This window comes from Pongo abelii, chromosome 10 (genome assembly GCF_028885655.2).
Source record: "Pongo abelii isolate AG06213 chromosome 10, NHGRI_mPonAbe1-v2.0_pri, whole genome shotgun sequence".
In the NCBI taxonomy this organism is placed as follows: domain Eukaryota; kingdom Metazoa; phylum Chordata; class Mammalia; order Primates; family Hominidae; genus Pongo; species Pongo abelii.
This window is the reverse complement of record NC_071995.2, coordinates 79,568,906-79,590,882: the sequence shown is the minus strand read 5'-3', so window position 1 is coordinate 79,590,882 and position 21,977 is coordinate 79,568,906. Positions and strand designations below refer to the sequence as shown.

The 21,977-nt window shown below is 33.5% G+C and overlaps 1 protein-coding gene across 21 annotated transcripts in view; it reads left to right on the top strand.

The window, feature by feature from the left end:
- The window catches only part of PPFIA2 (PTPRF interacting protein alpha 2), a 493,309-nt gene that overhangs the window by 330,257 nt on the left and 141,075 nt on the right, over positions 1 to 21,977 (top strand). For all 21 annotated transcript variants that reach the window (XM_063711635.1, NM_001133874.1, XM_063711647.1 and 18 more), the window contains 1 exon segment: positions 13,121 to 13,237. In XM_063711635.1, coding sequence (XP_063567705.1) covers positions 13,121 to 13,237 — 117 coding nt within the window.

Genomic DNA, 21,977 nt, shown 5'->3' with positions numbered 1-21,977 from the left:
TCAGTAACCAAAGAATAAACTGCTTTCCTTAAAGGTCTTATATTAGAAATACATAAGTTAAAAACTATTTTTATGTACTGATAAATTCGATGCAATAAATTTCACCCCTATAGAAGGAGAATATTACAAATGCAATTGACATTTCATTTTAAACTGTTTTTTTCTGTGTTCTCTCAACTGTTTCCACTTTAATATTAACCAATATCATTATACTATCTGAATCTCTGCTCTTTAGACATGAGTAGACAAAATAGCATGTGAAAAAACACATTATCACTATCAAATAATTTCATTTTCAGGAGTAATTTTTTCTTTGTACTTATGTGAAGGAAATTAGAAACAATGTATAAACCTAAAAATCAGGAATTTTAATTATAGTTCTGACTTTAACTGTATCCATTTGAACAATTTTTTTTTCCTTAAAGAGATAAACAAGAACCAGTAGACCAGGTATCAGCAAACTTCTGTAAAAGTCCAGCTAGTAAATGTTTTTGGCTTTATGAGCCAGATGGTCTCTGTCACAACTACTCTACCATTGTGGAGTGGAAACAATCATAGACAATGTGTAAACAAATGAGTTTGGCCATTTTCCGATTAAAATTTATTCATGGACACTGAAAAGTGGATTTCTTATAATTTGCACAATATTATTCGCTTTTAAGGTTTTTCAACCATTCAAAAATGTCAAAAACAATTTTTAGCTTGCAGGTCTGACAAAAACAGAAATAAGGAGCAATAAAAGTATGAAATATTTTATGGAAAGTGGATAGCTTTGAGTAGTTAATTAGCTTTGGCAAGTAAGGAAATCGGTAAATAAAAAAACCTTTATTCTAAATAGAGTATTTACTTGGTTCCAGTAAATATATTCTACTCCGGAAATAGAAGGCTAAGGAAAGAGGCAAACCTCCTCCAAAGAGAAGCTATAACGCCCACCAAGTGAAACTTACTTTCTCCCTAAGTCATTCTGCTATTCACTAGCTTTGTAACCATAGGCAATTTCCTTTTTCTTTTTGCCTTAATTAGCTGAACCATAATAATAACTTATAATGATGTTGTGAGGTTTAAATGAATTAATACATTCAAACAACATAAAACTATGTTTGGCATAAAGAGTCTTTTGGTAAATATGATTATTATTGATTTTGGTAATGTCATTGTGGTCTTTTTAGATATGATACTATCCATCTCCTTTAAAGATAATTGAACTGAGATTTAGGGAGGCAGAGTGTTCTGTCTACAGTGAGACTGACTAGATGGCAATTTCTTGGAGACAAATAGAATATAATTATCACTATTCTCTGTAAATCTAATTTTCTTTATTCATAATAGTAATGGTGTAAAGACCACATAAGTTCTGCTTCCTTCTCATACTGACATATTTTGATATGTGCATATTTAAAAATCACATAAAAATAAAATGGAAATGGGTACAGATAAATGTAACATGATAATTACCATTAGAACTCAAGTAAATTGATTACTTTAAAAGGAATTGGCCAGAACAATGGGTTTAGTAGGCTTTTGTTGTTTCTAAGAAAGGAACTAAATGAATAAATCCTTTTTATTGTCCTGGCTTGCTTTGTTATATGCAAGATTGACTAATGAATGTTGTTTCTGCCTTCTACATTTTTTTCAAGCACTTTTCAAACACTTTGAGACACTTTTCTTTTCCCTAAAACTCTCTTCTTTGCCATAATAGAACTAAAATAATAGATCTAGGACACAGCCTATAATTTTGACACTTTTGCCATGATTGGAGAAAAAACAAAAAAAGCACATGTGTACTTACAGTGTTAACCATGCATGGCTGAAGAGGTCAAATTTCATGATGCTAGAGGAAGAATATAGAAATCAATAAGTCCATCTTCAGAGAGATTCATTTCAGTGTAACATTTTAAAAGACTCAAATTGATGGAATTATAGTGTGTTTGGATTATTAAAGCAGAATGTTAGTTCTAAAACATTCAAATATTCCCGAAAGCAAATGGTATACACTTGAATAAACAGAAGACAAAGACGTGATTAGAATAGGGTAGATTTATCTTTTTTAAATTTAATACTATTAACAGTGTTTGCTCAAAGTATTTTTATACTTCTTAGCATACATAAAGTAAATGAAATATAAACTTTTAGTCATATATTAACATTTCATTTTATTTAAAAATAAATATTTATTGAGACTTTTGAAAACAAATACTCTCATTCACAGAGCATGTTTCCTGCTTTGTAAAATGATCATGTACGCACACATTGGATTATTTAGTTTGCATTCACTCTCTTAGCCTAACTCAGTATCTTTAATTTTGCTTTTCCTTTTTATTGTAGTTGGGGAGATAATTAATTACTGCAGTCAGTTGTCATTTATGCCCTTAGCTGAAACTAAACCAAGTTAGCAGATTTTGATACCTCTGACTTTAGAGGGCAAATAGCCCTGTGGGAGTGATTGTGAGGAATGAGTATGAATCAAGATAGCCTCCATTCTGTACAAAGAAGTACTTTACAATAATCAATACCTTCAGTAAGTTCTGTTTGCTGTTTTCACTGTGAGACACCTATTTCCCTTTTTGAACAGGATTTTTCTGTCTTGTTCAAGGAGGTGAGAAGTTATTAGCAATAGCATCTTCCTTGGTGATGGAGATTTTGCCATATTTTCTTTATGAAATTCAGAACTTTTAACGCAATTACTGCCAATACTGTCAGCACTCAACACTGAATTGTTGCAGTTTCTTTATCCTTGGTAGTGCACTTCTCAGTATTGTTTACCTTAATGAATACTCTCTACCCTTCCTTATTTATTTATTTGCTTATATATATTCTAAATTGAGTCTTGCTTTCATGCAGCGATTCATACAAGTGGTTAAGAATGTGTTTTCCTACCACTAACACTTTTGAAAAACCGTTTAGAAATTAGTGTTTGCTTTCATTCTCTAGATTAATTCTTTCACTTTCCTGTATTAACAGCTTCCTTGGCTATTTTTCTTACTATTCTTCCATATTATGCCACTCTTAGTTGCTAACCTAGTAAAATAGCAGTCTTGCCTTAACAATGTCCACTAATTCTTCTGACCAATATAAGTTGTTTTGTATATTCTGTAGCCTTTTACATGCCTCTAATGAAGATGCTAGTACTTTATTATCATTTTAATTATTAGGGAGCTACGTAGATAAATGATGCATTATCAAGCATCAGAAAATGTATTGACTGAAATACTGATTAGACAAAAAGAAGAGAGATGTTAGTACAAAGTTGTAATTTTCATTAGAATTACATGTTAATAACAATGACAAAGTATAGCTATTGTCAAAATTACTATTGTTGAATATTATAATTCTAAGTTAAATGGATAGTGTAAACATCTCCTGCAAAAAAACAAAACATTCTACCTAAGAATATATTTGATTTTTTTTTGTTTTTGCTATTGGAATCATTCTGTTTTAAACTTAAAACTAAAAATAACAGTTTTGCATTCCAGTTATTGTTTTAGGAAGATTTCTTTTTAAAAAACCCTTTACATATTAATTTAAAGAGGATTTTTTAATCATTAGAAACTAACTGAGCTTGAATTCCATGTGTATTTAGGTATAAGAAAGACTAGTTTAGATGTAAAATTTGGAAATAGCCAAATTTATGTACTTTTTATATAATGTATTTTCAATTAAAAGTCACCAGAAACTTACTGGTAATGTGCATTTAAATTTTAGCACTTAGGTAATTGGTCTATATAGGAATTGGGAGTACTAGTCAGCCAAATTTGGGGTGGGAAGCTTAAAATAAAGAAATGTAGAATATTCTTATTCGTCCAATAAATATTAGTTGACTGAGTGGAAGTATTTTGTGCAGTAAAAATTCTTACATTTTTTTTTACCTGAACCAAGATAAATTCTCACAATGCAAACCTCTGATTCTCACCTCAAAGCAGTTTGATTATTCACTGGAACAGTTTGGTTTCACAAGCTTTCAAAACCTGCCCATGGTTAATGAAAGCCATTTAAATTGAATGTTACATGCAAGCTGATCAAACTGCACAAACTACATGAAGTTGCTCTCCATTGGTTTTAACATGCTTCAGTGTTGCTTATAAACCTTATTTCCAAACATAGAGCTAGAAAAGGAAATAGTTACTGGCTTGGGTAACTATTTAAATTTAAATAAGTGTTTTAACCTTTATGGTTTCCCAATTAATAAATAGCAACACAAATGCAAACTATTGTGACTGAAAGTTGCTTAAGTTTAAATTGTAAATCCCTACTGTTTTACTAGTTTTTTCTTGTTTGTGTGTGTGTTTCAACTTCATTATAATCTAAGCATGGAATTCAGCTAGAAGTAGAATAAGTATCTGTGTAGAAGCAAATTATGTGTTGGTGTAGTGAGACTTCAGTGTCACCCTTGGAATTGTTAATTGAATTTGGGATAAAAATAGATGAAAAGAATCTTTGTTAATTAGATGTGGGCACTATCTGGAAGTTGTTAAATAAGTAGAGACAAATATTAATGTAAAAACATGAGAATGAAAATCCCTGTAGAAATAGCATGAAAGATTTTATGTAGACGTAGTTTATTTTAAAAAGTAGTTAAATTTTTTTCAGGGTAACTTTAAGTGCTTATGCTATGTAACAGTTATAAATGAAAATAATCAATAAGGTAAAAACCATGACTTTTTTTATTTTGGGGAATATGTGAAGACACCTTTTAAATGTTTTTGAAGACATCTTCTAAATTGTTTGCCAACGCAGGTCAGGAAAAGCCCCCTGCAATCAGACCACAAACTTGTAGTCCTGACCTTGATAAATATTTAAATTGTGTATGCAATGAATCATTTCACTGATTACCAAAAGGCATTACAGCATAATATTTTTAAAACGTTTTGAAGGAATCAGACCTGAATCAGAAATCTCTCTGTTGTGTCTTTTTCTGTATGACTTCAAGCATATTACATATTTCCTCTGTGTTAGGTGCCTCATTTGTAAAATAAAAATACCAAATTTACAAGGTTACTGTAAAGATTAAATGAGGTAATATATGTAAATTGCTTTATATCATATGGGGCATGTAATAAATGTTCAATACATAGCTATTATTATAGCTAGAAGTTCTTAATTAGAAATTTAATTTCTCAACTCCCATTTCTTCGTGTATATTAATATTTCAGAAATATAAAGGAAAATGAAGTGAATACTAAATCAATTTACATTGCTTTTCCTTTTTTATTGGAGAATTCTATTGGCAGAAATTAGTTTCTTAGATACTCTTAGAATTCCATTTTTTGGTCCACAAATACCGATTCATTCTAAATCTAAAGCAAATACACAATGTGCTTCAGTGCATGTGAATCATATTACCTAAGCTGCAGTATACTTGCGAATACATTTTAATATTATATTTTAAGACGCAATGAAATTGCCTATTACTTTGAGTTTACAAAACATCTCTTGATGACTTTCATTAAACTGCCCTTCCATGATCCTGCTGCTACCCTCCTTTACAGTTGCTTATGCCTTCTACTTTATCTGCCTCCTCACTCTAGAGCAGTGACTTTCCTACAAAGCCATTGCAGTATTTCCCATTCTTTTATTTCTTTATTTCCCCAGTGAGCTCTACCCAGAATCCTTTTTAACCTTGAAGCCTATAATATGAACATTTGAAATACCTTCAAGTTCTTATATTCCTCTATGTGGATAACTAATTTTCTTCTCCATGTATACATCCTGCGAACCTTTCTGTCCAATTTTTCCAACTCCTCATAAGCTTTTTTTTCATTCATGTAGCCTTGTCATCATTTGACATTCTACAAATATTTCTAGAGTGCCTCCTGTTTGCCAGTCAGTGTCCTAAGAACTGAGAATAAGTAATGAATCAGAAACAGTTTCTAGTCTCAAGGCACTGTGTCAAAATGGTTGGTGAGAAAACTAACGTCCAGTTGTGATAGAGTAATCACTTGCATGACATGAGTTACTGGGGATTACTAAGGAATTCTGTAACTCCTTGGGAAGATATTGTCCCCGAATTCATCTGAAAGACTTAAAAAACTAAGTGACTAAGAGGCAGTTAAAGAGGAGCAAAGGTTACCCAGGTGAATATAAAAACTCACAGCCAAGACGGCACTTTTTATATGTGTGATGCAAGCCTTTCAGTAAGCTAGAGCACGCAATATGAATAGAAAGATAAAATTGAAGAGGCAAGTGGAAGTCAATTCATTAGTCATTGTCATTACATAACAAGTGCTTAATGTACATCAAATTTGACTAAGTATTTCACAAACAAATACAATATAAAGTAGATATTATTTGCCCTCCATTTGATATAAGAAGAACCTGACCTTGAGGTTAAATAGCTTGTACAAGATCATACAACCAGCAACAATTACATGGGCCAGGATTCATCCTCAGCCTTTCAAGCATATTTAAGGAACGTTTCACTTCCAGGAATCACCTTTCAAACTACTTGTACCTGATTATTATTAGGTTGGTGCAAAAGCAATTGTGGTTGTTGCCTTTAAATATAATAGTCTTAGGGTCTGATACTAAGAAATCTCAAACCTGGAAAGAAAAGATAATGTAGATGCAAAGTTTATGAAAAGAAGCAAATTTATATCATGTACTTAGCACAGTTTCTGGCACATTATAAGAGCTCAATAAATAATTGCCATTTTGTTATTGTAGTCTTACTGCTTCCTTTTTTTTTTTTTTTTTTTTTTTTGCCTCCTTAACTAGAATGTAATCTCCACAAGAGAAGGAAACTGTCTGCATTTTTCCCAGTATTTTGTGATACTTAGAACAGTAATCAAATGAATATTTGTTGAATAGATGTCTTAATATTTATTAAACCCTCAAGAAATCCTAAAATTTTGGCATAAAAAGATATTTAATAGTCTTTGTTATTTTCTCCCAAATCATATTTTCTTCATGATAACGTGTTTCCTTAAGTTTCCAGGGCATCAACTTGCACTGATTTTTTACCTCTCTTTTAGGGAGGACATTTTACATCGTTGAAAGAACTCCCTGAAATATTGTTATAAATCTCAATATTTGTTTTCAGTAATTATTTACATTTTCTAGAAAGTTATTCTCCCAGATATCCACATTGCTGTTCCCTCTTGCCCTCAAGCCCATACTCAGAAATCACCTAATTTGTAATCAAATTATACCTCACAGCGTTCCTCACTTGGTTTGATTTTCTTTTTTCTGTTATCACCATTTAAAAATATGCTCTACTTATTTTTGTTTATAACTTATTTTCCCCAATGAGAGTACAATTTCCATTAGGAAGGATTTCTGCCTTTTCCCCCCATTGTGTTTCCCTAACGCCTGGTATGTCATCAGTGCTGAATGAATATTTTTGAAATAAATGAATCTCTCCAGGATATCAAAGAAAAACATTTGTTCACAGGCAAGGAGCTAGAAGAGAGTCTGTTGCAAGACATAGTAGTGTTCAAGCTGGTAGAAAAAAAAAATGAGGGCTAAAGAATTTTGCAGACTGGAGGCCCAGCCACCAAGACTACCAGTTGTCTATTGTGTAGGGTCAGAGCTTGTCAGAGCCAAAATCAACCTGACAGAGGCAAGGATATGAATGAAACCTAGAAGATTGGCTTGAAAATATAACGTGTTTGCGAGTGCCTAGAAGGAATGGGTCAGGCTGTTATAAGCTTATGAGCAGCCAGAAAACACAAATAAGGATCAAGATAAAGCAATAAGCCAGAGAGAAAAAGCACACAGATGCCTGAGATTTAGTTGAAGCACTTTAGCTTTGCTAGTCCCATCATTCCTCCACTTTTTCCAAGTACTTTTTGCCACAGGAATATTAAACAACTTACAGTGCTAGGAACACAAAGCAGTAGAAACACAAAATGCCTGTGAGCTTCTACACACCTAACAAAATCTTCTACCATGTTTGTCTGGTAAATTCTTAGCCATTCTCCAAAATCCTCACTTAGGTATTGCATGCTCTGTATTGTCTTCCATGTTTCCTGCTGCATTTGCAAGTCACTTTTAGTTGCAAGTGACAGAAAACCATTTCAAATGAGTTGGGGCACAAAAGGGGAAATTTGGGGCTTGGCTCATATTACTAAAATGCCAAAGGTAGGAATGATTTAAGGATGCCTAGAATCAGGACCAGAAGCAATTTGTTAGGGCCTCATCTCTTCCTTGTGTTTTCTGCATGAATAGGAATTAATGGCAAATAATACCCCTTTCATATTCTACCAGCTTACCTTCCTTAGTAGATAGAATCGTTTCCCATAGCTCAGCCAGAAACATGTAAAGTAATAATATTCTGATTTCCCTGGCTTGGATCATGTGCCCACCTATTTGCCATGGGCTCTTGGTTCCTTCATTGACAGTCTCTGTGGAATTAGAATAAGAAAGGAAAAGTCTCCAGTGAAAATATAAGATGTTATTATCAAAAGAAATGTGAAGGGATACCTAAAAGCAAATGTCAACAGACACTTGATAAATGATGATTGAACAGTAAAAACAGTTGTGAAATATTTATCTTGAACAGGGTTCCATGAGCCTTCAGTGGGTTGCTAACTCACTGAAAATATATGCAAAACTTTGCCTCCATATGAATCTGTCTAGGGAGGCATCCAATCTTATGACACACAAAGGATTCCAGCAAAGATATCAGCCCTTGGAAATAAAATGTTTATGCTTCCTATCCCAGCCCGCTTTTAACTTCTGATTTAGTAGACCCCAAATATAAAAGCGGAGCCATTTGAGCCAATGTTACAAATTAGGAAGTATAAGGATATGGAGTTAAGTTTTATTTGACTCTTACTTCTTAGTCCATTTGTGCTGCTGTGACAAAATATCTGAGACTGCATAATTTATAAGCAATAGAAATATATGTATCACAGTTGTGGAGACAGGAAAGTCCAACATCAAGGCATCAGCAGATTTGGAAGGACTGCCTTCTACTTCCATTATGGCACCCTGAAAAACGCATCCTCACATGGCAGAAGGTGGCTAGCAAAAGGCTTAATTAGCTAATACTCTTGAGGCCTTTTATATTGGTACTAATTCCATTTATCGTCTCCTAAAGACCTTACCTCTCAAAACTATCACATTGAGCCCTAGGTTTCAACATACAAATGTTGGGAGTTGGAGAAGGGCATATATTCAAACCATAGCAGTTCTCCCCATTAATCTTTCTTTATCTTAATCTGATCATTTGTTAAATATGAATCATACCCCCTTAGCAGATAAAAATAGTTTAGCACAGTGCTTGTACATAGTGGGTTTTTCAGTACAGTTATATAAGAACTGGGTAAACAACAGGACTTGTACATAAGTGGTTCCTCCTACTCAACATGTAATCATATTTGGAGTAGTGTCTTAGTCTGTTTTGTGTTGCTATAACAGAATATCACAGACTGGATGATTTTTAAAGAAAATAAATTTATTTCTGAAAGTTCTGGAGGCTGGGAAGTCCAAGGCATGACACTGGCATCTGGCATGAGTTTTTATGATGCCTTATCCCATAGTAGAAGGATGGAAGGGTATAAAAGCATGTGAGATGATACAGAGAGAGGATGAGGGGCAAACTCCATCCTTTTATCCAGAACCCACTCCAGTGATAAATAACCCACTCCAGAGATAACAGCCTTAATCCATTTATGAGAGCAAAGCCCTCATGCCCTAAAAACCTGTTAAAGGTCCCACCTCTTAATACCATTACAAAGACAATTACATTTCAACAAAAGTTTTGGAGGGAACATTTAAACCATAGCAAGTAGTCCATGTTGTTTAGCGGTGAGGCATCCAGACCTACGTTAGTTTTCTTGTAGGCAATTTGCTTGGGCCCTTCCTCTGACAACATTCCCTTTCAGTGAGAGCCTAGAGAATATTTTGAGACCATTAGCTTCTTTTCATTCTATTTATTGTCCCAAGCTGGTTCCCTAGCCATCTCTTGTGTTCACTTCTCAAACCAGCTAAGAGAATTTCCTAAAGAAGTCTGTGCTACCTTAGGCTCCAGTCATTTATTGGTGACCTCTCCACTCTTTAAAACAGATTGAAGAAAATGCTTAACACCCAAAGGGGAATTTTTAAAAGAGAACTACTAACTTTCCCCCTTTCCCCAGTGTCAAAAATAGTCCACTTATTAACACCCGCAGTTAAATCAGGTGCTGAAGCTTTGGTTTCATAACTACCCGGGATAATTTGTTATTGGAGAAAATAGCATATTACAGTGGTAGAGAATATAGAATATGTCACATTTGTTCTTCTGTATCAAGAGCCAACATTTTTAGACTTGATTCATTTTTACAAAACAAAGTTTGCATGTTAGTGGTTGAAAATTATGTCATTTTTGGAACTAATTGTCATATATACACTGTAGCAAACTTGAAGTTTAGAATTTTAAAAATCATAGTGGCTCAATTACATTTGTACTTTTTTTCTTAATGAATTTGATTTTTAGACTATTTTTAATGGGGACATTAATTCATCTTTTCACTGATTCATTCAATAAACTTTTATAGATGGCCTGCTTTATTTCAGGCACCAGGACATAATTGAAAGTCATCTGTTTATTAAACAAATGTAAGCTAATCTGTAAGCTGAGAGTTAAATTTGTTCTTTAAATATTTTTTAAATGTCTCCCTTCACTTCTGAGTAGATTAATAATAGAACAAAGCATATAATTTTTAAATGGCCTGGTACTTTGTATTAGCATTTCTGTTAGTCATAGGTGTTTTCTTAGTGGAATGTCAACAAATTATACCTGAATATTTTAAAATTTATAATTCAGAAAATCTCATTATGTATCAATTGTAACATAATATTTATGCAAAAAGCAACAAGTTAAGAGTGTAATATAAAAATGATATATCTAGGAGCTATTTTATTCTTCTTGTCATTCCTTTGATGTAATCTATTTCCATGTTGAATAATGTGAAATGAATGTTTCTGAAGTTTTGTGTACACTCCAAATCTTTATCTTGTGTTATTTTTTGAATTAATTAGGTTTAGATTCTTTGTTTTCCCATATCTATGTATTATTTAATTCAACACATTTTTAGTGAATACCCTGCACATAATAATTTGATGTGCTACTTCATATGAAAATGCTGTTTTCAGTGAAGCGTACTTTTGAAAATTATTTTCTCAGGAGATATTATTAGGACTTGTGTTAGCTAAATAATAAGCAAATGAGGAAGTGGAGAAATGGAATAATAAACTTTAATGAGTGCTACATGCACAAAAATAAATAGGGATATATTGTAAAAAGTGTTTGATGACAACACACATTCACTCTGAGGAGTTGTATCTCAGCTGTTTTTAAAGCTGGGATTGTGTCCCCTGTGATAGCTGAGGAAGAATGTTTTAGACAGGAAGATCATCAAATTCCTCAGTTCTGTGTAAGAAAGAGACAGGTATGTTTGAGGAATAGAAAGGAGGCCAGTGTTGCTGAAGCAAAGGGCTCAAGTAGGACAGTATAGACCTTGTTAAGAAGTTTAAATTTTGGCTAAATAAGCTGGGAAAACATTAGGTTTTTTAAACAAAATTTTAAAGTATTTTATTTTGTTTTAAGACAGAGTCTCGCTCTGTCGCCCAGGCTGGAGTGCAGTGGTGCAAGCTCAGCTCACTGCGATCTCCGCCTCCCAGGTTCAAGGGATTCTCCTGGCTCAGCCTCCTGAGTAGCTGGGATTACAGGCGCCCACCATCACGCCCGGCTAATTTTTATATTTTTAGTAGAGACAGGTTTCACCAGTTGGCCAGGCTGGTCATGAACTCCTGATCTCAAGTCATCTGGCCACCTTGGCCTCCCAAAGTGCTGAGATTACAGGCGTGAGCTGCCGCGCTGGGCCAAACATTAGTTTTTTTAGAAAGCTGAGGGGTTACACAATCTAATTTAAGTTTGAAAGATGTACCTGGCTGCTTTGTGGATAACAGATTGTAGATGAACAAGAGTAAGCGTGAGGGAGCCAATTATTTGGTGTTTACAGTTATATGAGAGAGAAGAACATATACCTAGAGAAGGATGTACCAAATGCTCAAATACCAGAGATCATATAGCTAGATCAACTGATGTCATGGACACATGGTGGTAATATGGCATTGAAATAGTGTCAGGTAGCAGGGCAAACACCCAACCCCTTGATATCGTGTTTTTTTCAGTTAATGATTATTCGTCTTGTGACATGTTGGTCTTGTAATTTCCACATGTAAGTTTAATATTATTCAGATCTTATTGTGCATTAAATACTATGTACATTTATTTCTCCCAGAACTAATATTGACTAATATCTGAGTTGATAATACAATAAAATATGCCATGGAATAAATAAGTTATAGCATTAATATAATGTAAAATATTTTCAAAGTTATATATATATATATATATATATAGCAAATGTATTTTAAAACATCATTTTAAAAAGACTGAAATACTATTTTTCACTCTATTACTAGGATCACTTATGCTATAAGTACTCGAGAATTTGTTTTTTAATTGAAATAATTAAAATCAATGTCATTAAAATTGAGTTGAAGGTTTGCAAGAATAACTGCTTTCTTAATTTGTGTTTGCAAATTAACTAAATTTGGTAAAATAATGGACATTAAAATTATAATAATAAGACAAATTTAATACATGCTCATGACAGCATTACAAATTTTTTTTTTAAGTTCAGCTAGGTATCTGCTTATATTAAATTGCAGATGGGCTATCAGTGTAGGCGAAATTGCTATGCTCATAATTAGTGTTTAACCTTCAATCTTTTAATTTATGTTTCTTGTATACTTTAAAAATACAGACCAAAGAAACATTTTTATTACATCCTACAAATTAATTTAAAAAATAATTTCTGAATTAACATCACGTGAATACAAATATATCATTGATTTTAGATACATTTCCAACTAGAAAATATTTTCTTAGGTAAATTTTACAGTGCTTTAACCTCTTCTTAGTAGAGATATTATGAATTTTTGTAAATATTATTCAAAATGGTGACCTACATTTAAACATATATTTTGAATAATAATTCAGTAAAATGTAATGTTCACTTTCTGGTTATTTGTTTGTGTTCGTTAGTTCTTAATCACATTGAAGTAAATTCATTTTCTTTTTATATTTTGTCCTCTATTTAGACTTTAAAGGCATAGTGCTTTTATTTTGCAGATTGTTGCCTTGCGTGAACAAAATGTTCATATACAAAGAAAAATGGCATCAAGTGAGGGATCCACAGAGTCAGAACATCTTGAAGGGATGGAACCTGGACAGAAAGTCCATGAGAAGGTATGACACACCCCACATGCTCTTACATGGAAATGTTTACTTCTTATAGCATTTGTCAGGAAATATGAAAACCACATAATGAACATTCTTTTAGTATTTGTTGATTCTTTGGTCAAAGGTTCAAGGTTTATGATGATTTCCTTTCTCATTTTTTGTTCTTATTTTGATTCTCTTAAATATAATACATATGTGTGTATGTTGTGTGTATGCATATACACATATTTGAATTTTTTACCTGCTCTTAATTGATTCTCTTTAAAGTATTTCAATTATATAGAATTGAATTCATAATATGTATAAAGAATATAATTTAAAGTACATATACACACATTGTGTGTGTATATATGGCATATGTATCTATCTGTACATTATATAGGCAGGACTATTTTAAGTGCAAAACAACACTTTTGAATTGTAACTGATATAATATACAATTGGTAATTTATTTGTTGTTTATGACTGCAAAAATTGTTGGTAATCTTTTATTTGATTAGTATTTTTCTTGCATTGTTTGAGGCCTCAGCAGTACTCTTGTTAATGAGAGATAACATAAAATGATATGTAAAGTCATGGGACTTTTACATTTTTTATAATGGAATGATTCTCCTTTTGGGTGAAGTTTAGTCCCACACAAAAGAAACTAGCGCTCTGTTGCTCCACTAGCAAAAGACAAAAGGTTTCTGTGCTGGACCACTTCTTTCCAACAGAAGAGGAAGAAGGTAAGTTATTGGTAGGTCTAGAATCAGATGAAAATTACATAGAGGCATTCACACATCCTGTGTTGGAAACTCAGGAGAATCATTTGCCTGTAACAAGTTATATCTTTGGATTCTTAAGCTCCTAAATGAAGACCACATGAATCAGCTAGCTAAATTGCTGTAATTGAAAATGTCAAGAGTTTCTAAAACCTAGCGATTAAGAAGCAAGTGACTGGACAAAACAATAAATAGCACTAGAATTCTTACTATAAATTAAGTTTAGCATTTCCTCACTCATGTGGTTAGAAAAAATAGAGGGACTTCTTATGTTTCTTCCTTCAAGTAGAAAAGCAAAATAAAGTAGGCAAATCAGATGAATTTCCAGAAAGAAGCTTCAATTCTGGTGGCTGACAAATGAACAGATCTTCATATAAGACCACGAATTTAGCCTTTATCCATGTATTTTATAGAAATCTTAAGCTAAATATAAAACATAAACTACAATTTGACGTATTTCATCAGCTGTATCTGAGATTAGAATAACATTATTTATCTTTCCTTCAACTAAATAAACTGATACTGCTTCAGTAGATATACCACCGAGCTCTTTAATAAGGCATTTTCACTCAGCACTCATTTTAAGAAACCAACATGTAATTTGATATTGCTCTTTCATTTTAATTATGTCATTAGTAGTATACCTCTCCTTAGAGAATTATAGAATCACAATTGGCTGGTTATAAAAATGGATTTTATGGTCATTTAGTCTTTTTCATAGAAGGCTACAAATTATTGTTTTCTATAATAATGCTGTATTTATGCTAATCTAGTCCAGAAATGAAGAAATATACCTTTGTCAGACATGAACAACTTCAGATTTTTTTTTATCCCATAACAGATTATTTCATACTTAAAGTGTTCATCTTATGGAGGAGGAGGGCAGGGAATGCTCATACATATATATTTTTTTCAAATATTTTTTCATCAAGGTATTGTTAGCAGCAGCAAATCCATACAGGTCTGCAGCAACCTCTATTTATGCTTTCTCAGAAGAAAGAAATTGACTGTGGGGCATGAGGCAAAGGGAGAGACCAAGGCAAGTTTCAGGGCAGGAAAGTTTTAAAGCAGGAACAAAAGAAGATAAAGTACAGCTGGAAAAGAGCCAAATGGGCAACTTGAGAGATTCAAGTGTGCAATTTGACCTCTGAATTGGGGTTTTATACACTGGCGTGCTTCTGGAGTTGTGGTACTTCTCCCCTGATTCTTCCTTTGGGGTGGGCTGTCTGCATGCATGGTGGCTTGTCAGCACTTGGGAGGGGCCGCATGCACAGCATGTTTACTGAAGTCGTATACATGCTCACTGGAGGCATTTTTCCCTTACCAGTTGAGTGTTCCTAGAGGAATGTTCTATTCTTATACCAGTTAAATGCCGCCATTTTGCTTCTCAGTGCACATGCTTGAGTCCACTTGCCCAGCTCCTGAAATCTTATCTGGAAACTGCTGATCACCAGATTCAGATGTTTTCTATTTATTAGAGTCTGTCTTCCCTGGCACTGGCAGCAACCAATAATTGTTTTACAGAGAAAGTTTAACAACCACCTGACCATCACCTATTGGTTGCCTAACTACCTACTCTAACAATACAACCACTAAATATTTGAATATGCAGACATTAGAGGATGTAAGACAGTTTATGACAGATTATTTTTCAGGAACTGGTTACAGAATTAGGATGAGGATTTATGCATAATCTATATTTGTCTCTATTGATCTTCACAGATATAAGTGCACATATGGAGGATTTTGAGTCATTGGTGACCCAAAGCAATTGTCTTTAACTTTTTTTGACTTCCAGTTCTTAGTGAAGGCATTTCAGCCAGTGGAGAAAAGAAATTATGTGCCAATGCTAAGTCATTCACTTCTTGTGTTGCTGTAACTAAAGGTTTTTAAACATTATGATTACTGGTATTCATTTCCTTTTTTCAGCTTCCTTGAATTTCCAAAACAGTGATTTCTAAATGCTTTAGAATAATTATATATTATTATCATGTATAATATCATGCCCATATCTTTTGGTATAAACCTAAAATACGTACAATATGTCATATATATTTAGTCTAAATTTAAAAATATGTAAACATGTTTCAATTTATATTAATCCTGTGATTGATTTCTCAGGATGTTCCAATAAAGTGTTGTAATAAGAAGTTTTATTTATGCCACATTTTAAAATTTATTTTTATTTACATATTTTTGAGACAGTCCAGGCTGTAGTGCAGTGGCATGAACTTGGCTCCCTGCAACCTCCTTCTCCTGGGCTCAAGCAATCCTCCCATCTCAATGTTCCAAGTAGCTAAGACTACTGGCGCAAGCCACCATGCCCGGCTAATTTTGGTATTTTTTGTAGAGACAGAGTTTCACCATGTTGTCCAGGCTGGTCTTGAACTCCTGAGATCAAGCAATCTGCCCACCTCGGCCTCCCAAAGTGCTGGAATTACAGGTGTGAGCCATCGTGCTCAGCTATACCACATTTTTTTACCTGACATTTCTTGATAAAACATAAAACAGTATCCTGATTATTATTTTCATTGTCCTTATATAAATACTCCCAAGTTACACACATATAATATTATAGAGCATTTTTCTTATCAAAATCATCCTCCATGATATGATTATTCAAGATATATTAATGCCATAAAACAAGTTGTCAAAGGATTGTAATTTAAAGCCTAATACTTATTTTTATTTTATTGAGAACTTTTAAAAGGTATATTCAAACAAAAGAAAAGAAATTATTATTTTGGCAGATTATCAATGATGACTGTAGTGTTAGTGTGTAAATTGAAAAGTGGTTGATCAGGACAAAAATGTAAAACTATTATTAGATACTAATAGAACTAAGAAAGTGACTTCTAAATCCTAGTTGGAAGGATTACCCTTTGTTTAGGGCAGTTAATTTGCTTAAATTACACAGTCAGGGTGGGTGATTAGCCCAAAGAAGATGTTTTATGTCAGTGGATTGAGAACTCTGTTGACAAAATAGTTGACAAAAATAGTCTCATAAAAACACAGCCTGAAATAGGCCTTATTATTCATGGAAAAGTCTGGTAATTATTATCAGCCTTTTTAAAAGAAAAAAATAAAAAGAAAAAATACACTTAACTGAAACGAGTTTAAATATTTCTGTGTGGTCTTAAATTTAACTGATTGTTTGAGAAGAATATAAATATTCACAGGATAATACAAATTTTCAGAACACTAAATTCCACCTTTTCAGAACCAGGCTCTAATAACTTTTTCCTATTTCTTTCTAGATGGAAGTTAATTGGTGAATTTTAAAAAGTAAACATGCCACTCTTGTAAAGGAGATAATAATGCTCATTACTTGTATAATCTGTGCTTCTAATTATTTTTTCAGCTGCAAATATTTGCTAAGTGATGTGAATCAGTAGAATATTAGATATGTTAGAGTTTCAGAAGATATAGTCTGTAATAAATTTGGTAAGAATCTACAATGAGAAATAAACATGCCCAAATTAATATCATAAAACATGATAAGTATTGTGGTATCAAAAATAATATTAGAGTTTAAAAACAAGGTTAATTAATCCTCGTCGAGGGGTGTCAGAGAGGCAATGTGGAATAGCGATTTGTTTGAAGTTCCCATCTCTGCCAACTACCAGCTGTATGAACCTTACCCTTTAACACCCCTGACTCTGAGTTTCAGATAAAATAGTCTTGCCAACTTACAGAGTTGTAAGAATAGAAACACTATATTCAATGAATTACATCATCTTAGGCATATTTTATACAAGCGATAAATGCTTATTCTATTTATTAATACTATGTTTTCAATCAAATAAATATTTAGTGGCAACCTTATTAAAGGTGCTAAGAAATGGGCCCTATTCTAGGTGGTAGGAATATAATGATGAATAAGACAGTTGAGGGTACAGGCAATAAACAAATATACACAGTGTAAAAGGGCATAGATATGATCAAGGGACCCGTACAAGGTGAATGGTGAAGACATTAAAGAAGGAGATCTTTTTAAGATGGTGGGATTTGAACTGAGGCCTGAATAAGTACCAGGAGTCAACAATATGAAAAAACTTGCACAAAACAGTAGTCACACTTAACTATATGCAGTGAATTTTTATACGTGTCATGTATTAGTGACTGAGACACTAGTTCTTCAGAGATCGAAGGGTGGAGTTGACTGATCCTTCAATGACCATACAACAAATGAGGCACATCCTTGGCATGTCACATGAGGTTCTTCCCAAGCTGGCTGGCCTCTTCTTGCCTCCCAGGCCTGTTTGCTTATCATTCCCACTTTGAGCTTAATTACTAAGTGAACTAAGTTAAAGCTTCCTTTTTTAAGTTGTTGCTCTTATTCTTCTCTCCTCTTTGAATCTGACATTTATTCGTGACTGTTCTCTAAATAAAATGCAACATAGTAATTTAAGCAACAGTAATATGAAAATGTGAAAGCTGAATAAATGTAAAATCAGAAATAGATTTTTGTTTGCATGTTTTCAGTTCTTTAGTTCTTGTCAGATAGAAGAATTATGGACAAAAACGTACATAAAGCAAAATGAAGAATCAGTGGCAAGAGTAATCCTCAGATCAGTAAATTTAATAAATAATTATCTAGTATTTTCATTATAGAACTATTGTTCATGAAGAATATTGAGCCAAAGTGATAAAAATGGAATATGGGACATGCCTTTATCAAAATTAAGGGTTTTGTGGACTTTTAGCAATACAATGCTGTTTTAGAATGAACAACCAATGACAAAAATAGGTACTTAGAACAAGCTGTACGAGCAATGTGATCCTCAGTGAAGACAAAGGATTTCATTCCATCATGCTATTGTGAAATATTGAGATATCATAGTGTGAAGATTTGCACACTCTCATGCAAACCTGTCAGCTGTCCAGTTAAAAGTTTGGCTTATCAATATCTCATCTTATTTTAAAATACCAATAAACATCATTTATCAAAAATGCCATTCCTTTAATCATTCTCAGTAAGTTCTAACTAAAAGTCATCATCCACAGGCATGTCTTCAATATATTGACTATATTTTGTTCATTTTTATGTGTTCATCAATACATGTTAACTACTGCCAACAACCATTCTTTCAAAGATTCAGTCTTGTCAACTTTAGCTCATTTTATGCATTATTGATTCCCTCTCTCAAAAATAGTTATAATTGGGCTTATTTACAAATGGATTGCACTCACAGAATATTTTCTTCTGCGTATCGATCCCATATTTTGTATTCTAATTCCTTACAAAACATAACAACTTGAATGTTTCTCCTTTATTCTTCAATTGAATTGTCAAGCAGTGAAACCCCAAACTGAATGGAGTTTATGAATTTGCGAACTTGGAAAGAGCAGGTCTAAAGATATACATGGGCTGGACTGGCCCAGAGGTCCAATGATTGGCTAGAAAAGAGACCAAAAGAGTAGGGTTAGGATCCTCCATGGCTTACCCATATATGCATGAAGTTGTATCAATTTTCTAGAAGCTGAGTTGGAGAGGAAGCACATAATGAAAGGTCTGGAATCTTCTATATGCAATGGCAAAAATAAAAGTCTTCTAATGCTATGTGGAAACTCATTAGGTTCAAAACAAATTGCTCTGGGTGCAGTGACTGGGTTATTGTGTGTTAACTGAGACCTTATTAGATCGAAAGATGAAGTGAAATCGACTCTGCTGTCTTCAATAAGAAGTATCATTTATATTAGCTAGGATTTGAGGGACGCAGAATTTTTTTTTTTTTTTTTTTGTGAAGAAGGATATTTCCAAAGACTTTGAAAGACTGACTGACTGGAAATTTGTTCATTTACCTTTATCTTATTAACATAATTGGAGTGTTCATTTCGTGCCAAGGAATCTGTTGTCTTTTGGTGATGGACACACGAATAAGTTATTTTTCCTCTGTTTTGTTTTGTGTGATCTGTTAAGCAAGGCTAGGAGAATTTTTAAGTTTTTCATTCAGAAGTTCCTCAATTGACCTAATTGTATTTTTTCACTTTGGTAGAATTTATCTATTTCATCATTTCTCATGAAATACAAGCTCCCCAGAAATTTAGTGGGTGTTTGATGGGACCCACTCACCCAACAAATGAAATTCCCAGGAGAAGTAGATTAGGAAATATTGTGTACAATTTTTAACTGGTATAAGTACTACAGTATTTATATTTTAACTCTTAATATTGTCGAGCGTCAAGAAAGAAACACAGTATGTAGTGTTTCCAGAGACACTCTTTACCCACAGGGAAATAGAGTATGCCAGAATGAGAATTCTACAGGATATGCCTTAATATGGAATTAAGGAATGCTGGTGCTTAACCTTTAAAGTTAGCCAAATTATTTTTCAAACTTGTCTTGAAAACTCATTAACAAAGGGGCCACGGGTCTTTAAGAATGAGATAAGTAACCAGTATAAAGTCCTTTACGTGAGTTGTTTTATTTGATCTCTGTAACAACAACCCTGTGAGGTTTGCAGAGCAAGGATCAATTGCTCAAAGCAATGTAGCTCATGAACAGGGGGATCAGAGATAAACAGGTAACAAGTAAGTAAAGAATAAATGTGAACTATGGAGGGAAAAGGCAGCATAAAAACTACCTGATTTTATGGATTTAAAAATATAAGATTATTTACTTTGAGCAAAGTCTTAAACCTGTCCATGTTTCTAAGAGGAGGGAAGAGTTTATTAGACTGAGCATGAGGCTTACAAAAATTTCAAAAAAGCCTAGTCAAAGAAAACTTTGTTACACCGTGTGTAATGTCTTCAGCAAACATTTAATCAAGTATATTTCCCCAGCAAAATTTACTGCTCTTTCCTTTGCCATCATTTTCTTTTCTTTGTCTACTCCAATGGTCCCCAAAGTTTTTGGCAACAGGAACCAGTTTTGTGGAAGACAATTTTTCCACCAACTAGGGGTGTGGTTGGGGATGGTTTCAGGATGACTCAAGCACATTACATTTATTTTGCACTGTATTTAAATTATTACATTGAAATATATAATGAAATAGTTATACAACTCAACATAATGTAGAATCAGTGGGAGCTCTGAGCTTGTTTTCCTGCAACTAGATGATCCCATCTGACAGTGACAGATAATCAGGCATTAGATCCTCATAAGGAGTGCACAACCTAGATCCCTCACATGGACAGTTCACAATAGGGTTCACAGTCCTTTGTGAACCTAATGCTGCCACTGATCTTACAGAAAGTAGAGCTCAGATGGTAATGCAAGCGATAGGGAGCGGTTGTAGATACAGATCAAGCTTTGCTCACCCATTTACCTCCTACTGAGAAGTCTGGTCCCAAACAGGCCACAGACCAGTACATGTCCATGGCCTGGAGTGTGGGCACCCATGGTCTACTGTATTCTTATAATATACAAAGTTTCCCTAACTTAAAAAAATTATCTTTTGGCCCCACATTTTAAATTCCTTTACAAACCTACTTCAATAAGGTTTTGCCCCACCATAGCACAGAAGCCACTCCTGCTATAGTCATCACTAAATTTTTATTGCTAAATACAAGGCCAATTCTCAGGCCTTGCTATAGTTGATGTCTCAGCAGTATATGACGTAGTTAATAGTTTTCTTCCTTCATATACTTTCTTCACTTGCATTACAGGAAACTACGTTGTTTTCCTCTTACTTACCAGTGGCTACATCTCCATCTATTTTCCTCCCTCTGACTTCTTAATGTTGGAGCATCTGTCCTCTGAAGAACAGATGATAAGTTTGTCTTGGCATGACAACTCCCAGTTTCTTCTCTTCTTCTCTTTCTTTCTTCACCCCAGGGCTCAGCCCTCCACATGTTCTCTACCTACACTCTCTCCATGATTCCAATCAATCTCATCCTATTCATATGCTAATAATTTATGAATCTTTACCTCTAGTTCAGACCCTACAACCAAACGCATATATCCAGCCACAATTGAACATCTCCACTTGTATATCTAAAAGACATTGCACACTTAAAATATCAAAAACTTACCTATTTGA